Source organism: Sinohyriopsis cumingii, chromosome 12 (genome assembly GCF_028554795.1).
Source record: "Sinohyriopsis cumingii isolate HCF-2022 chromosome 12, ASM2855479v2, whole genome shotgun sequence".
Lineage (NCBI taxonomy): Eukaryota > Metazoa > Mollusca > Bivalvia > Unionida > Unionidae > Sinohyriopsis > Sinohyriopsis cumingii.
The window spans coordinates 13469550-13486866 of NC_142972.1; the positions used below are offsets into that span (position 1 = coordinate 13469550).

At 37.8% G+C, this 17317-nt stretch overlaps 1 protein-coding gene across 1 annotated transcript in view; it reads right to left on the minus strand.

Moving 5' to 3' along the window:
- The window catches only part of LOC149786021 (E3 ubiquitin-protein ligase rnf213-alpha-like), a 559813-nt gene that overhangs the window by 269640 nt on the left and 272856 nt on the right, over positions 1-17317 (minus strand). Inside the window, exon 37 of the mRNA XM_089978097.1 lies at positions 14691-14858. Within this exon, the coding sequence (XP_089834223.1) occupies positions 14691-14858 (168 nt within the window). The remainder of the gene's footprint in view (positions 1-14690; positions 14859-17317) is intronic.

Genomic DNA, 17317 nt, shown 5'->3' on the forward strand with positions numbered 1-17317 from the left:
ATTTATTTATTGAACAAAGTGTCAACAATGTGAACTTACGCATAATTTGCTGTAGATTAAATGCTATTCTTAACAGCATATTTGTGCTACTTGTTGCTTACTCATGTCATATACAGACACATAGATCTATCATAAATTGTAATAGGTGTGACAGTAAGGTGATAAACTGACATGCAAGATAACTTAGCAAGGGTAGAGAGAAATGAGAAGAAACATTAGGTATTCAAAAACACTTGAAAATGAAAGAACAAATAATAAATACCGTATTTCATGAAATGTTTTGTACACAAAAAATAATTATTAATTTCAGTGTACGAAACATTATATGTAAAATAAATAATTATCATTTTGTGATACTGACCATGTATGAAAAATAAAGGGATCATACCCAAACAAGTTCTATGGAACACACATTACTCAACAACCTAACAGTATAAATGTACAACATAAACATATATTTGCTGTCTCATTCTGCTTTCAACTCAAGAATCCATTTACAATAAAAATGAAAGTACTCAAAATGATTTTTGTTTAGTTATTAGAGAGAGAGGGAGAGAGATAGAGAGAGAGAGAGATAGAGCAAGAGAGAGAGTGAGGAAACATAATGTCTCAGTGTGCAAGCTCATCTGCATTTAGAGCATACTTCTTTGTAGCTTTGATGTTGTGTGATGTTGGCAAAATGATTAAGATGGCCTGAACATGTGTGGGTATTATTTATTCACAAACTGTATGCAATGATCTGAGTCCACATCGTTAAGAAACTAAGTGTAACTTGTATTCTTACAGCAACAACCTCACTTTCAAATTACAATTAAAAAAATATAAAGAACTTAAAAACACCTTTTAGTTAATGTTCACAGCATGCATGTGTGTGTGTGAGAGATAAACAAAATTTTGACAGCGTACAAGACCATATTTATACAGGGCAGTTTTTAATTGTACAAGAGAAAAACGACTATTTCCAGTTACCTGACAATTGTGATAATCCTCATGTATTAGGACACAACTATATTCCATTATCAATAAACACCACTAAATCAACAATTCATTCCTGTTTTAATTACAATATACATTGTTACAATAACACATGGCTATGCAGTGTTATTCACACGCGAATTAAATATGAATAGAGCTTTGGTTATTCCATCTGAAACAAGATAATGAACAAGGTGCACATTAGAATCCAAGGTGCAAGGTGCAATTATACCTTATACAGATTTGCTCACCACCGGAAAGAGAAGACAAGACAGAAAGAAGAAGAGATGGGAATATCAGATTGAAGAGTGGGCAGGCATGGACTTTGCAAAGTCCCAAGTAGCACCCCTATGACCAGCCAACTTATAGGAGAAATGAAAAATGAAAATTAATAGTGGTTGAAATTGAGCTGTACATAATGTAGACACAAACAAAGAAGTGATTCGTTGGTGTTTCATTTTTGTTATCATCTTTGCACTTTGGTGAGCTATAACCATATTAAATATTGCTACTGCTTGCTGACTGCATCGAGTAAGAGGTGGCTGGTCATGTATTTGGTTCACATGTGAAATAATGACATCATCCACAAAACAAATCATAGATTCCATGTTACTCCAGTGTGAATCTGTTTGAGTCACATACACCAATGGTCAGGGAAGACAGTGCCCTAAGGCAGGCATCTGTCAGTCTTCCCCACATAAATAGGCTCTGGGGTCAGGAAAGTACAGGATTTAGTTATTTCAAGGTGCAACCTGACTCTTGTCAGGTCCAAAAATTGATACTTGTTTAGATCCAAGGACTTCCATTGTCCACTTGCCTCATGGCATAAAGTGACACCTGGCCTGATTCCATACAAGATAGTCTGGAATATTAATTTGTACTGTTTCACTACAACTTTCTCCACTATTTTTTTCTTAATGTAATCAATGTCACTGGGCAACTGTTTTACACGTTTTGTACATTTCTGCTTAACAAATCTCATGTGGCAAAGTAGTGACCTCAATCAATACTCAGTGATGCTGATGTGTCCATATTAGCAAAACAAGAGGGAAGTAAATTTTAAAGGAGGGGGAGGAGGAACTGGCCATAGTTCAATATTTATCTAGCACTTTAATATCTGCCTCTTTCTTCCTGCTTCACTCCTTTTGATATCTATTTAAAGATGTCACCTCTTTTTGTATAAGCATTAACATGTTGATTGTTTCTGAGTTTAATTTATTCCTTATCTGTGTATGAATACTGTTTTGTACTAAGAACCAGCCTTTCAGTCTGATGGGGCATATACATAGCTTGCTTAACGAGCTTGAATAAGTTGGGAAATTGTTCTTTATGGTACAATTTTAAGAGCTGACAGGTACTTATCTGTGAAGTGGCAAATTTTATGTCGATCTAACAAGAATACATTAGCTGAGACCAGACAACCATTAATTAGATTTATGGAGACAAGCGTGTATCATATCGCCATACTACCGTGTACGGTAATGTCCTTTAGAGGGAGAATTCTGTTCCTAATTAAACATTTGTTTATACAGCAGCCAGGCGGATAATTTAGGACAAGGAAAACTTCATTTTCATGGTAAAGTTGTCACAATTGAGAGAACGCAGAAACTCTGTTACTCAAACTACCAGGGTCAAGTTGACCCTGACTTTGGCGCCTCTGGAAAAAGGCGGCAGAGATATTTGATTCTGATTGGTACGTTAAATGAGAGGGTGTGTTCCAACACAAAAATTCTAAGCTTTTCCTACAAGAGGAGACCCAAAGGTTATGACTCCGAGAATTTGCAAGAAATTCTCGTTAAAAGGAACTGTTGTCCAAAATGGGGACGATTGTCGAAAGGAACCGACGAACTAATTTACCGATTAGAGGGAGAAACGTGACAGCAAAGGTAGTGTGACAATTCCATGTAATTTGTTGATGCCATATATAATGCTTTGCTGAAGTTATTTATTTGTATCTGCATGAATCTTTTTTCTACATTCGTGTAATAATTTGCTTTATGAAGTATAACTGTGTTGAGTTTATGCATAGGAAGTTGTACATTAATCTTCTTTAGATAAGTTTGACGAATTGTTTGAATTTGTCGTCTTGTTCGCATAAGAATTATGTTCTAAGAATTTAATGCATTACATTAGTTAATATGATTTCAAGAATCCGTGTGAATTCGCCGAATTTAGAAGATTTCACTTATGATTAAGAATAAGTGTGTATTGACGGAAATGATCTAGTAATTGATTGACGTGATGTATCCTATTTATTCGCTGTGTATGTGGTAATGTGTAAAGTCAAGGTGTAACGAATTAGCCATTTGACTAACTAGGGTCATTATAGGACATGTGGAGTCGATTGATAGCCTTAGCGTCTGTTTAGCACTGATAGTGAAATCTGATAAAGAGGGAGAATAATGAAGAATTAACCGTTTCATAAATAACGGGAAAATTTAGGTTGTCTCTATTTATATTTATTTAAAAGGGAGAAAATAGCTCCAGAGATGTATAGAACGAATGAGGGATGTTATTCTGAGACCTATACGGAGAAGCATAGAGAAGAGTGCAGTGAGACATATAATCCTGTGACGCAACCCTGCGACGTATTAATCTCTGAAGAAGTATTTTGAGAGTGTCCTGAGACGGGTGGTAGAAAGTATCATCCTGAGATCCAAGGGGTCTGAACAGCGACAGAGGAAGCAAAAACAGACTGAGGACGAGCAGGTTATGAAACCGTACAAGACGTTGACTTCGATTGTTCACTCGATCCTATGATGAACTAAATCTATCAGTAACAGATCGACTATCTTATTTTAATCTATTTGCGTTTTCTTTGTATTTCGGTGCAAGTTAAATTTCTAAAAGCAGAGTACATTCCTGATGTAATGAATTTTCACAGTGTTTGTATGTAATTGATTAAATTGTTTGTTTACATGTACGGGGGCTCGTGTTGGTTTGTTCTATATACCTGCTCAGATCTCTATCTATTCCACCTATAAGTTTCACCACTTATATTTATATTTACTCGAACCGGGTAATAACATCGAGGACAGTCAACCCCTAGATAACGAAAACCAAATATGGAGGGACATTCACTCCCCCCGTGTAACATTTTGGGAGCTTTCGTCCGGGATGTCAGAACATTTTCATTCGAGTAAAAGAGTCTGAGCAAATATAGAACAAAATCAGTATCTAGATAGTCATAATTCCATTATTACTATAAGAAATAAGGATCAGAGTGAATCGAGTCATTGTCTGCTATTTTGTTTATACATATATATATTGTGCATGCTAATTTCTTGCCATTTCTTTTCATATTGTGACAAGAATATTGTAAGAATTGAGACACATACCTTTGCTATCAAGTCGTATTCTAAATTTGTGGGGTAAAGTGGAAAATTTCCTTTGTATTCTCTTGTGAGAAGAGATATTTAGGCAAAGCCTGCAGTAATAAATTACGCCTTGTTAGTGGTTAAGCACTGCACTAATTTGGGGAGGCATTCCAGCTGCGTACTGCCCGTTTATTTATTGATTGATTGGTACAGGGACCGTCTGGTTTAACTGAGTCAGGCATACGATAAATACGTGAGGGGCTATTTCAAATAGGGCAGTAAAACTTAAGTTATAGGTAAAAGACTTAATTCTTGTGTCACCTTACAAGTAGACCAGGATGGCGACAGACAGACAATTAGTTAGGGAATTTAAGTCAATAGGAAGAGAGGAATTAGGTTACGATGGAACTCAGCTGAATTTGTCGAACGAAGTGTTAGGGAACACAAGGAGCAATTAGCCGCGGAACGAGAGAAAGATAGACAAGCAGCTGAGCGTGAGCGAGAGCTTGAATTGTCCAGATTGCAGGCTGAGGAAAGGGAACGAGAGAAAGACAGACAAGCAGCTGAGCATGAACGTGAGAAAGACAGACAAGCAGCTGAGCATGAGCGAGAGCTTGAATTAGCCAGATTGCAGGCTGAGCAGAAATCTAGAGAACACGAACATATGTTAGCCATGGAGAGACTGAGGATCGAAGCCGAGTTCAGGAGGGGTGAAGATCTGAACGAACGTCCAGGGTCCACAAGTAGACGATCTGAAGACAGACGACCAATACAGATCGCCATGCCCATGTTCAATGACAAGGACGAAATTGTTGACAACTTTTTGACACATTTCGAAAAGTTGGCACTGGTTAATCAGCTACCCAGAGACCAGTGGGCTATCAATGTTTCAGCATTCTTACAGGGAGCCGCGAAAGACGTCTACCACAATATGACACCGGAGGAGATAGACGACTACGACGCTCTGAAGAAAGCGCTACTACGGCACTATAAGCTGTCGGCAGAAACGTTCCGGAAACTCTTTAGAGAATCGTCGAAAAAAGCTACCGAAACACACGCTTAATTCCATAGCCGAGTACGCGTAATTTTTGATAAATGGATGAAAATGTCTGGCACCGTGCTAACATATGAAGGCATACACAAAGAAATTTTGAAAGAGCACGTCTCAAGTATGTACAGGAAGGATTTAATAGTATTTTTAGTGGAGCGTGAGTTCTCGACCTTGGATGACATAAGCATGATGGCCGAGCGCTATGAGAGCGCGCACTCGCGTCCAACCACCTGGGGTGGCAGGAACCGCCCTGGAATCGGCAAGCATAGAAAGACCACTGAGGTGGCACCCCAAAGACGGAATGGACAGAATGGTGGGAGGTCAGGGGCCGGAAATCTCAGCCGAGAACAGTTCCGTGGGTCGGGGAAGACCCAGGGGGTAGAGAAAGATGCCACGGAGAGGAAAGGTGAGCCGGTGTGTTACAGCTGCAACAGACCAGGCCATGTCATTAAGGATTGTAGGAAGTATCGACCGACAATAATTAATTCGGTAACTCCGAATACTGTTAAGAGACAAGAAACAGTGGAGTTGACTAATACAGCAGTAGCTATGGTTAACGGTGAGAGGGCAACCGTACTGTATGATACTGGCTGCAGTTATCCTGCCTTGGTGGATAGTAAGTATGTCAAGCCTGGGGATTATACAGGCGAGACGGCTGAAGTCCAGTTTGCTAACCGGACGAAGGATTCGCTTCCAGTCGTTAGCATTGATCTTGATTCGCCGTATGTAAAGGGACGAATTCAAGCAGCGTGTTTGTCGGGACTGTCTCATGATGTAATATTAGGGTGTAGGTATGTGTTGCTGCAACCTAACCCTATGACGTGTACACCTGTATACGTCGGGTCTGTTGAGACGAGGGCTATGAAGCGAAGGTCAGGGTCAAAGCCGCTACAACCCACAACTTCGCCCATAGACAATTTGCTACCTGGCGAGTTGAGAAAACTTCAAGAGGAAGATTTGTCTCTCAACAAGGTACGCAGGTACGCAAAAGATGGGTCTATACGGAGAATGCCAGACGGCGAGGTAAAGTTCGCGACAAAACGCGGTATTTTGTATCGGTACGCCAAGAAAGGGACCGATACATTCAAGCAAGTTGTTGTGCCCAGAGCGAAGCGAGCAGAAGTGCTTAGGCTGGCACATGAGGGTCTACTTGGAAGCCACATGGGTGTGGCGAAGACCAGAGATAGGTTGGTGAGGGAGTTCTACTGGCCAGGTGTGTATGGAGATGTTCGGAGGTATTGTTTGTCGTGCGACAAGTGTCAGCGGGTGGCACCCAAGACCTCCCATTGCCCGGTGCCACTAGGAACCACCCCACTGATTGATGAACCTTTCTCGAGGGTGGCGATGGACTTGGTAGGTCCGATAAAGCCGGCAGCAGAAAGCGGTAATCGTTATATATTGACGATAGTAGATTACGCCACTCGGTACCCAGAGGCAGTGGCCTTGAAGAACATTGACTCAGTCACGGTGGCTGAGGCCTTGTTAGGAGTTTGGTCTAGAGTTGGTGTCCCTGAGGAGATACTGACTGACCAGGGAACGCAGTTCGTGAGCCAGGTGATGGAAGAAGTAAATAGATTACTATCTATTAGACACCTGATGACTACCCCGTATCACCCGCAGTGTAATGGTTTGGTGGAGCGTTTCAATGGGACATTGAAACAGGCTCTGAAGAAGCTATGTGAAGGTCGACCTAGGGATTGGGATTGATACCTTCCCGCGATACTGTTTGCGTATCGAGAAGTGCCACAGGCAAGTTTGGGTTTTTCACCTTTTGAATTAGTATATGGAAGGACAGTCAGGGGACCCATGGCTGTGTTAAAACAATTATGGATGGATGAGAAAGCATCGGAGGAAGTGCGAACAACATACCAATATGTTGTTGATCTCCGCAACAAGCTGGAAGAGGTTTTGAAATTGGCTCAGGAGAATCTCTCTGACGCAAGGGGACGTCAAGCCAAATATTACAACAAAAGGACGAAGGAACGTCACTTCGAGCTGGGTGACAAGGTGTTGTTGTTGCTACCCTTAGAACACAACAAACTTCAAGTCTCATGGAGGGAACCATTCGTGGTAACGGAGAGAAAAGGTGGACAGAACTACCGTATCCGGGTAGGAGACAAGGAGAAGTTGTACCACGTAAATCTCCTGAAACGTTACCGTGAAAGAGAAACACCCACAGAGTTCGTGGTAGCTACAGTTGTAACAGAAGAAGTCGATGACAACGGAGGAGAGGCGGAAGTACTCCCTAGTTGTCCTTTGATGAGGGAAGAAACCTACGTCGACGTTGTGCTTGACGGGACGTGGAGTCGTTACTCCAAGATTATTCAAGCGTCTTGACAGAACAACCTGGCAAGACGGAGTTGGAGGAGTTCACCCTGAAATTACTGGATGAGAAACCAGTGAAGTTAAAGCCATATCCGCTACCCTATGCAAAATTAGAAACTGTCCGAAATGAAATTCAAACTATGTTAGACTTGGGAGTTATAGAACGCACGGAGTTGGCGTATAGCTCTCCTGTTGTGTTAGTGCAGAAGAAAGACGGTACACACAGATTTTGCGTCGATTACAGGAAGTTGAACAGGATCACGGAATTTCAAGTGGAACTTTTGCCTGACCCTGAGTCCATATTTGAAGGGGTGACCAACGCGAAATATTTTTCGAAAATCGATCTGTCCAAGGGATACTGGCAAATACCAGTTCGAAGTGAAGACAGAGCAAAACTCGCCTTTGCAACTCCTGATGGGACCTACCAGTGGGTAGTCATGCCATTCGGGGTCCAGAATGCGCCGAGTGTCTTCACACGTATGATGCGAAAACTACTTGAACCATTAAGGGGGACTGGAATTTCAAACTTCATGGACGATTTACTCTTAGCGACAGCTACTTGGGACGATCATATCATTCTGTTGAAAAATGTTTTGGAGCGACTTCGACAAACGGGACTGACCGCACGACCATCTAAGTGCCATGCGTTAACCCCAGATAGCTCAAAGGTCGACCAACTTAGGGACGCGATACGACCGACCACTAAGACGGAAGTTTGATCTTTCTTGGGACTGGCAGGGTATTATCGTCGATATGTTGCTAACTTCAGCACTATTGCAAGCCCTTTAACTGAGTTAACTTGAAAAAAAGCTCCAACTAAAGTTATATGGACAGACGCATGTGAACGAGCATTTCAGACGTTAAAGGACAGACTGACGTCAGACGCAGTAGTGAAATTGCCTGATGTGACCCGAGATTTTGTCTTACGTACTGACGCGTGTGATAGAGGTTTAGGGGCAGTGTTATTACAAGAGCATGACGGAAGCTTATTCCCAGTTGCTTACAGTAGCAGGAAATTATCGACTGCAGAACGCAATTATTCGGTATCTGAGAAAGAATGCTTGGCAATTATCTTTGGGATAACTAAATTTCAACGTTACTTGTATGGACAAAAATTTATTTTGGAAACTGACCACCAACCACTAGCTTATTTAGCTCAAGCTAAGTTGACAAATGGACGACTAATGAGATGGTCATTATTTCTACAGCAGTACCAAGTCCAGGTACGATACATTAAAGGCAGCGAGAATGTAGGAGCTGACTGCTTAAGTAGACTAGGGACGTCTGAGGTGAAGGGTTCACCTGAGGTCATGTAACTGAATAAGATTAGATCTCCAAAAATCTGGAGAGCAAAATCCCTGATTTTACTCTTCAAGGGGGGGCCTATGTGAAGTGGCAAATTTTATGTCGATCTAACAAGAATACATTAGCTGAGACCAGACAACCATTAATTAGATTTATGGAGACAAGCGTGTATCATATCGCCATACTACCGTGTACAGTAATGTCCTTTAGAGGGAGAATTCTGTTCCTAATTAAACATTTGTTTATACAGCAGCCAGGTGGATAATTTAGGACAAGGAAAACTTCATTTTCATGGTAAAGTTGTCACAATTGAGAGAACGCAGAAACTCTGTTACTCAAACTACCAGGGTCAAGTTGACCCTGACTTTGGCGCCACTGGAAAAAGGCGGCAAAGATATTTGATTCTGACTGGTACGTTAAATGAGAGGGCGTGTTCCAACACAAAATTTCATAGGTTTTAATATCGCCCGCATCGAATTTTAATCAGTCTAAGCTTTTCCTACAAGAGGAGACCCAAAGGTTACGACTCCGAGAATTTGCAAGAAATTCTCGTTAAAAGGAACTGTTGTCCAAAAAGGGGACGATTGTCGAAAGGAACTGACGAACTAATTTACTGATTAGAGGGAGAAACGTGACAGCAAAGGTAGTGTGACAATTCCATGTAATTTGTTGATGCCATATATAAGGCTTTGCTGAAGTTATTTATTTGTATCTGCATGAATCTTTTTTCTACATTCGTGTAATAATTTGCTTTATGAAGTATAACTGTGTTGAGTTTATGCATAGGAAGTTGTACATTAATCTTCTTTAGATAAGTTTGACGAATTGTTTGAATTTGTCGTCTTGTTCGCATAAGAATTATGTTCTAAGAATTTAATGCATTACATTAGTTAATATGATTTCAAGAATCTGTGTGAATTCGCTAAATTTAGAAGATTTCACGTATGATTAAGAATAAGTGTGTATTGACGGAAATGATCTAGTAATTGATTGACGTGATGTATCCTATTTATTTGCTGTGTATGTGGTAATGTGTAAGGTCAAGGCGTAACGAATTAGCCATTTGACTAAATAGGGTCATTATAGGACATGTGGAGTTGATTGATAGCCTTAGCGTCTGTTTAGCACTGATAGTGAAATCTGATAACGAGGGAGAATAATGAAGAATTAACCGTTTCATAAATAACGGGAAAATTTAGGTTGTCTCTATTTATATTTATTTAAAAGGGAGAAAATAGCTCCAGAGATGTATAGAACGAATGAGGGATGTTATTCTGAGACCTATACGGAGAAGCATAGAGAAGAGTGCAGTGAGACATATAATCCTGTGACGCAACCCTGCGACGTATTAATCTCTGAAGAAGTATTTTGAGAGTGTCCTGAGACGGGTGGTAGAAAGTATCATCCCGAGATCCAAGGGGTCTGAACAGCGACAGAGGAAGCAAAAACAGACTGAGGACGAGCAGGTTATGAAACCGTACAAGACGCTGACTTCGATTGTTCACTCGATCCTATGATGAACTAAATCTATCAGTAACAGATCGACTATCTTATTTTAATCTATTTGCGTTTTCTTTGTATTTCGGTGAAAGTTAAATTTCTAAAAGCAGAGTACATTCCTGATGTAATGAATTTTCACAGTGTTTGTATGTAATTGATTAAATTGTTTGTTTACATGTACGGGGGCTTGTGCTGGTTTGTTCTATATACCTGCTCAGATCTCTATCTATTCCACCTATAAGTTTCACCACTTATATTTATATTTACTCGAACCGGGTAATAACATCGAGGGCGGTCAACCCCTAGATAACGAAAACCAAATACGGAGGGACATTCACTCCCCCCGTGTAACATTATCATTTGGATAATTTTACTCCAAAGTAACATGTATCACTAACATAAGCTATGCCAAAAAGGTTCATTGTCTTAAATTAGTACTTAACTGACTACTATACCAGATTTGACTCTTCCATAATACTGAATTAGGGTTTTAAGTCCATGAATCCCAGAGTCTGTTTGTTCAGACAGTGATCAAACAAATATCTTCATTTCTTAATTTCATGCTTCAATCTTACTTATTCAGTTTATCTTAACCCTTAGCATAGGACCATATAGTTTCCTTAGCACATAATCTCGCATGGCTCAACTGTTTCAGAAAAAGAAACAAAGTTTGCACTCCGCTTTTAAATTGTATGAATTTTATTTAGGCTTGATATTCTGTCTTTTCTACATTTCATTTCAAACTATTGCTGAAAGGGGTGTTGACCAGCATGCCTTCTATTTTTGTCTATCCAGCATGTACATCTGACTCATATTTAACACCATTTTCGGGCTTAAAATCACTCACTGGTATCTATATGAACACTGTCCCAGTTCTAATAATCTGATATATTTCATAACTTTAAACATAATTTTCATCTTTACTGTCATCTGCCAGTATTGGCTGAATGAAATTTTCATCTGAAGATGAACCACATTGGAAATCAGCCAATTTAGGTTTTCTCATTAGTCCCTAATTTAAACATGCATTTGAAAAACATCCTTAAAGCAAGGTTCAAACAATGGCATAATGCTTATTCCAGGGCCCAGTGTGCCAATAAAGACTATTGCTTACCTGAAAAAAAAGACAAATTTTGTGAAAGCTCTATGATACCTCTGCTGGCGTGACTCATATTGCATAGCATTTTAAGGGTGAATGGTTAAAAAAGAATTATATACTCTGCAAAGTACATTTTCAAAAGCAGGACTTTAAACTAATTTGTGGGAGTTCTCTACTCTCCAAGTGCATGAATGAGTACAAATGTTGCACAATTTGTGCACCCTGGCACCATCTCCGCAACTGCCTGCAAAGCATTCTTGGCAATCACAGTATCTGCCCCAGCAAATACAATCCATATTATATTAATTTTATCATTCCCCAATTAATTCTAACTTTCTTAAGCCAATCTTGCACCTCCATGTCAAGCAAGACTGAAAATGACTCAACCATCCTGCTTTTTCAACCTTATGTATTGGTCCCACATACACTGTACAGTAGTCTCAATGACCTAACAACTCACACCACTACTGAATTTGTGGACAGCCTTGGCAACACCATTATCAAGTTAATACAACTCTACTGAGTTCACCATGAAGTTTAAATTGTTTTCTGCTTGATTGCTGACTGCCTGCTCTAAGATTGGTACTTTATAGTGTTGTTCTAGTCTCACTAAGATTCTTCACATGAAGCACACACTCATACATGATACCATCACAACCCTTGTAATTTAAGCCTATCTGCAGGCATTGTTGTTATTGTTATCATCATCATCATCAATATCACCATTCTTTAATAATGACAATCAAATCTGGAAAATGGATATCACTTACTAGTATTACAGATAAAGACAAAGACCTCATTCATTCCAGGCATTATGGATTACAATGGAAGTTAGTTATACATATTTTAGTCTGGTTTACATCCATGTTTACAAAGGATTAAGTCAAAGTCAATGGTGCTCCTATCAGCTTTTGTGATTTGGTGGTTCATAGTGGTGTTGAACACATATTTTGACTCAAAAATTGTGGTCACTGCTTGTGCTCTAAGTGAATTTCTATAATAAATTATTCATATTATTCTACAATTAAGATTACGATTACTTGTGAACTATAAAAATGGTACAATTCGAGTAGTGTTTGTCCCTTTGCAAAAACCTTTTGTGTGATTTCCGAGTCCAGGAACATTATTTTGACTACATCTGGAAAATGATCTGCCACTAGAAATGGTAGAAATGTGTTCAGCTATAATGCTAGCAAGTAGTGTCTTGGTGGATGTAACTTTATCCAGATTTGATGCAGATTGTGCAAACATGGATTTGTTGTTGTGATAAATATGCTTTTACAAGATAGCGTTTCTGCATGACACACGATATCAATATATAAATATTCTAGTCCTTTTGAACCTTAGATCACAATAAATAAAATTCTCTCTTCCATCCATCACTGAATTTCCTGTGATATTATGAATGCTTGGATTTTGGTGTTAGGAGATAATCCTATCCAAATTACTTTTGATCATCACAGTATAGACCCTATTGCACCTTGACAACTTTAAGCACTGAAGCAGAACAGACCTTGTGAAGATTAATGTGTACTGTTTTATGCTTCTCTTACAAAGTGCAATGCATCTCCACAAACTTCAAACAAAAAAGGGGGATCAGCCAATCCTGCTAACAAGATCAAAGAGTAAAATTAGCAACTATATTATCTTATCAGTTCAGTCAGATGATTCCAGGCAGTATTATAGTAAATATACTACACTGGAACCAAAATTTATAACCAACAGAAACATAAGTGAATGGAGAACCAGGAGACAGCCTTAATCTCAGAAGAAAAACCCTCCCAGGAGGTTCACATGAACACGAGTTGTTGGCTCTGATGGCTTCTATTGATATCAGAAGAAAACATGGTTTTTAATTGTGCTCGTACATTTAGTTTTGTTTTTGTCATTCAAATGTCTGCTGTTTGCATAGTTTTAGTTTTCTGTATTCATTAGATTGGGTATTTGTAGAAGTTAAACCATGATAATTAAATAATGACAAATATGAAAACTGACTTGCAAAATTAAGAATTCAAGAACTCATGAAAATGTCTTTTGATTTATTTTCTTGTTCAAATCCATGAAAATTGAGACCTAAGTAAATAAATAATGCTACTTAAGTATGATTTAGGCAGGGACTCTTTCCTTAGAATCTATACTGCATCTAGATGACCTGTTCTTAAATATGCTGAGGGAGTCACTTTCTAAGTCTCATTGTTTAGTCCAGCTGTACTTTCATAACACCAGATTTAAAATCAAAGTATATCCAAATTAAATCCAAACTATAACAACAATCAAAACTTACAAGTCACTTTCATCTGACCAACAGACTGTGTCATAACAAGAATGGGCTAAACAATGTCAAAGATGTTGACAGTTAGTGCTTTCTTGGGAAAAGAACTTACAAATACAGTGCCACCATATTCTCTGTTAAACTTAATTATCCCTTACAAAAGAGCTTAAACACAAAGCTTATGTACACATAAAAAGTCAATATATTTTATAATTTAGTACATGTATTTATTACTACTATACTTCCATACAAGACTATTTCTTATGATTTCCAACAAAATTACTTTAATACACAATCAATAAGCTACTTCATTCTAATTTATTAATAAGTAACAAATTTCATATTAAAAATTTAACACAATTTTAGAAATTTAATTTTTTTACGAATGGCTCCAATAATTAACTTTGGACATGCAGCTAAACTATATATATATTGATTACTTGTAAACTTCTGAACAATAGTCCTCGTTTACTTATATTTTTGACATTTTATACATGGACAGGACAAGAGCAACTGACAGAAAAGCAGGATTTTATTTTTCTCCTTTTAACCTCATGGCATAAAAAATTGTCTATTAATTAGCCTAAAATACTGACGAGCCATAATGATTTGTTTTTAGCCCTGTAAATCATTTTGTACACACATTAGTCTTGCTTATTCAGTGTCAGAAGTAACTTCTTGTGATTATGAATTAAAACTACTTGTTGGAAGCCTGAAAAAGTCGACTGGTTGATGTATCAAATCTTAGTGATAAATATTTGGCAGGAATTACTTCAGCAATTTCAACACCTATGAAGGAAATAAAAACTGCTTAACCTGTCTGAAACCATCAGTGTATATTATTACCTTTGCATATATGTAAACTTCTCAGCCCATTTTTTAAGCTTATCTGCCAGATGACTCTGTGAACGGTTCAAGATGGTATTCACTGTCAGAAAATGTTTCTCAAGTCGGTTGATGAGAGGAATTGGAAACTTCTTGTAGACCACATCCTTTTCTGCTACCACAATCAATCTAGGGGAAAATATAACATTCAATCATAACCTTCTGTGCTGCAACAAGGTATTCAAAGTTGGCATATTTCCAGATTTCAACTTATTACCATTAAACTTTATCTGTATCAATGTTTTTGTGATACATAAAAGAAGGAATAAAATGCATGAACTTAATAGGCTAAATCTTTAAAACTTAATGATTTATCTTCTGCAAACAACAACAACAAAAAACAGTCACAGCTGAGTTGTATAATCATTTTTTTGAGCCTTTGGGATACACTTTCACCAGAACACAAGGCCCTGAAATTTGAGTCTAGTGGTCAGAGACGAATGCTTCTCTCTCTCACATCACTGAACTATCGTGTACATTATATTACGGTGCCCTTTTTAAAGAACAAAAATCTAATTAAAATACAGATCAGCATTTATGTATTTTTTCTCTCTTTTTTCTTATGTGGATTTAAATTAAAATGAAAAAGGTAGCTTTCAGCACCTGTAGATTGTACCACTAGGTATATAGGAGAATCCCATTGGAATAGAAATGTTCTTATATATGGAGCTTAGTAACCCCAAAGAAGCAAATGCAATCATGGTGCAAGCAATCTAGTGTAAAGTGAATACACAGAGAAAAGAAGTAAAATAATAATAATAATAATAATAATAATAATGATAATAATCATGATAAAAATAATCATGACACTATTTACAGAAGGTTACAAAACTAATCTACCCTGAGGCCTTCTGTTATGTACAATATATACAACATTCCATTGGTAACATATCTGGATCAGTCCTAATACAAGATTTCATGATCCTGCAAAAGTTATTAAACAATCAGAGTTGGTCCTGAACAGAAGACAGCATATGGATGTTCAGTTCATAAATAAACATCACTTTGATGATCCAACAAACTGATAGCCTAGGGGTTCTCTAAATCAGACTCAATATCTAAAATCACTGATTACTGACTTTTTAATTTACCAAAAGTTTTACTCACTCCAATTTTGTGGAACTAAAGTGAAATATCACTAACATCATTAAGTTTTAGCTTTCCTGTATATCATTAGTTACACATTCATGCTTCTTAATTGTCTACTATATGAAGATTTTGGATTTTACATGCTCCCTATCAAAAAGACATTGCTGAACAAATTGAACAATCACATTTTATAAATTGCAAAGTGAATAAAATGACAATTCAATCATGATGGATGATGTCTTTTTATGTGTGAACGACACACAAAATATTGTATGTTTGAGTCAAAGAATGGGATGTCACTCAACTGACAGATCAAAGATGAGAAAAATAGATAACACCCAAGGCTTCAAGCTGACATAAACTGGTATTTAGATGGATGTGCAAACACACAGACAGAATAACATTGAATATGCTAATTAGAACAAGCTAAAAACAAATATAAAAAATCAAAGATGACTGGATCAGTGCCAATAAAAAAGTCACATAAAATTAATAAAACATTGATATCACAGAATTTCAACAGTAAAATATATTTACAGGAAAAGAATGCACCATCCTCTTATCTTTAGCAATACATCATCACCCAGCCACATTTTTAAAAGTGAAATAAATGCAAAAACTGAACCAAAATAAACATGACCAACTAATTAACAAATTGCCATATGTGACTCAAACCTTAACATGTGCTAATACCTATGGACCACCTACCCATACTATCATCACATGATTTACAAACTGGCAGCTTGATGGACTTTCAGGTCTATTATCTGTTATCTATCTGACAGAACTGCACATAACATTCAATGGTCATAACATGAAAAATTTTCAACCGTTTTTGTATAAAATGTTCAGTATGCACCAATTTACCTTGGGTATTCACCACCATAAAATATTTGCTGTGATGTACTATGCTAATAAGGTGGGCATGGTTATGTCTGCTCTGGTGATAGGGCAGCTTTCCACCTACATGTGGTGAAGAATATGTTTTGAGTTATCAATTCTGTAAAACTGTACACCAGAAAAGGCCTTTGGAAGCTCACACAAAAAGCCAAATTTAGGGCAAACTAGACAACATAAGTAATTCAGTAACCTCATGCTGATATAACCATCCATTCCAGAGGACTAGTGATAACAAGATTTTCAAGATGGCTGTTGTGGTAGCCATATTGGACATCCATGCAGCACAATTTTCATTTATGAATAAATGGATCAATGGATGAATGTGAATGTTTAAAGTTTCAAGTAGTTTAAGAAGAGCAATGATAACAAACTAGTGTCACCTTCTGGAGGGATAACAGACAATATACCATCCTATAAACTCTTCTGTTATATAACCCTTAAACTATAAATTACTCTTTCTTTGTACACTACTATTATTAGTACAAAGATCAACGCATTGACACAGTATTGTATTAATCACACCAGCCCACTATAGTACAAACCAAAACAGATAGACAACCATGGATGAGCTAGATTATTTGATAGAAGGTGGACACATG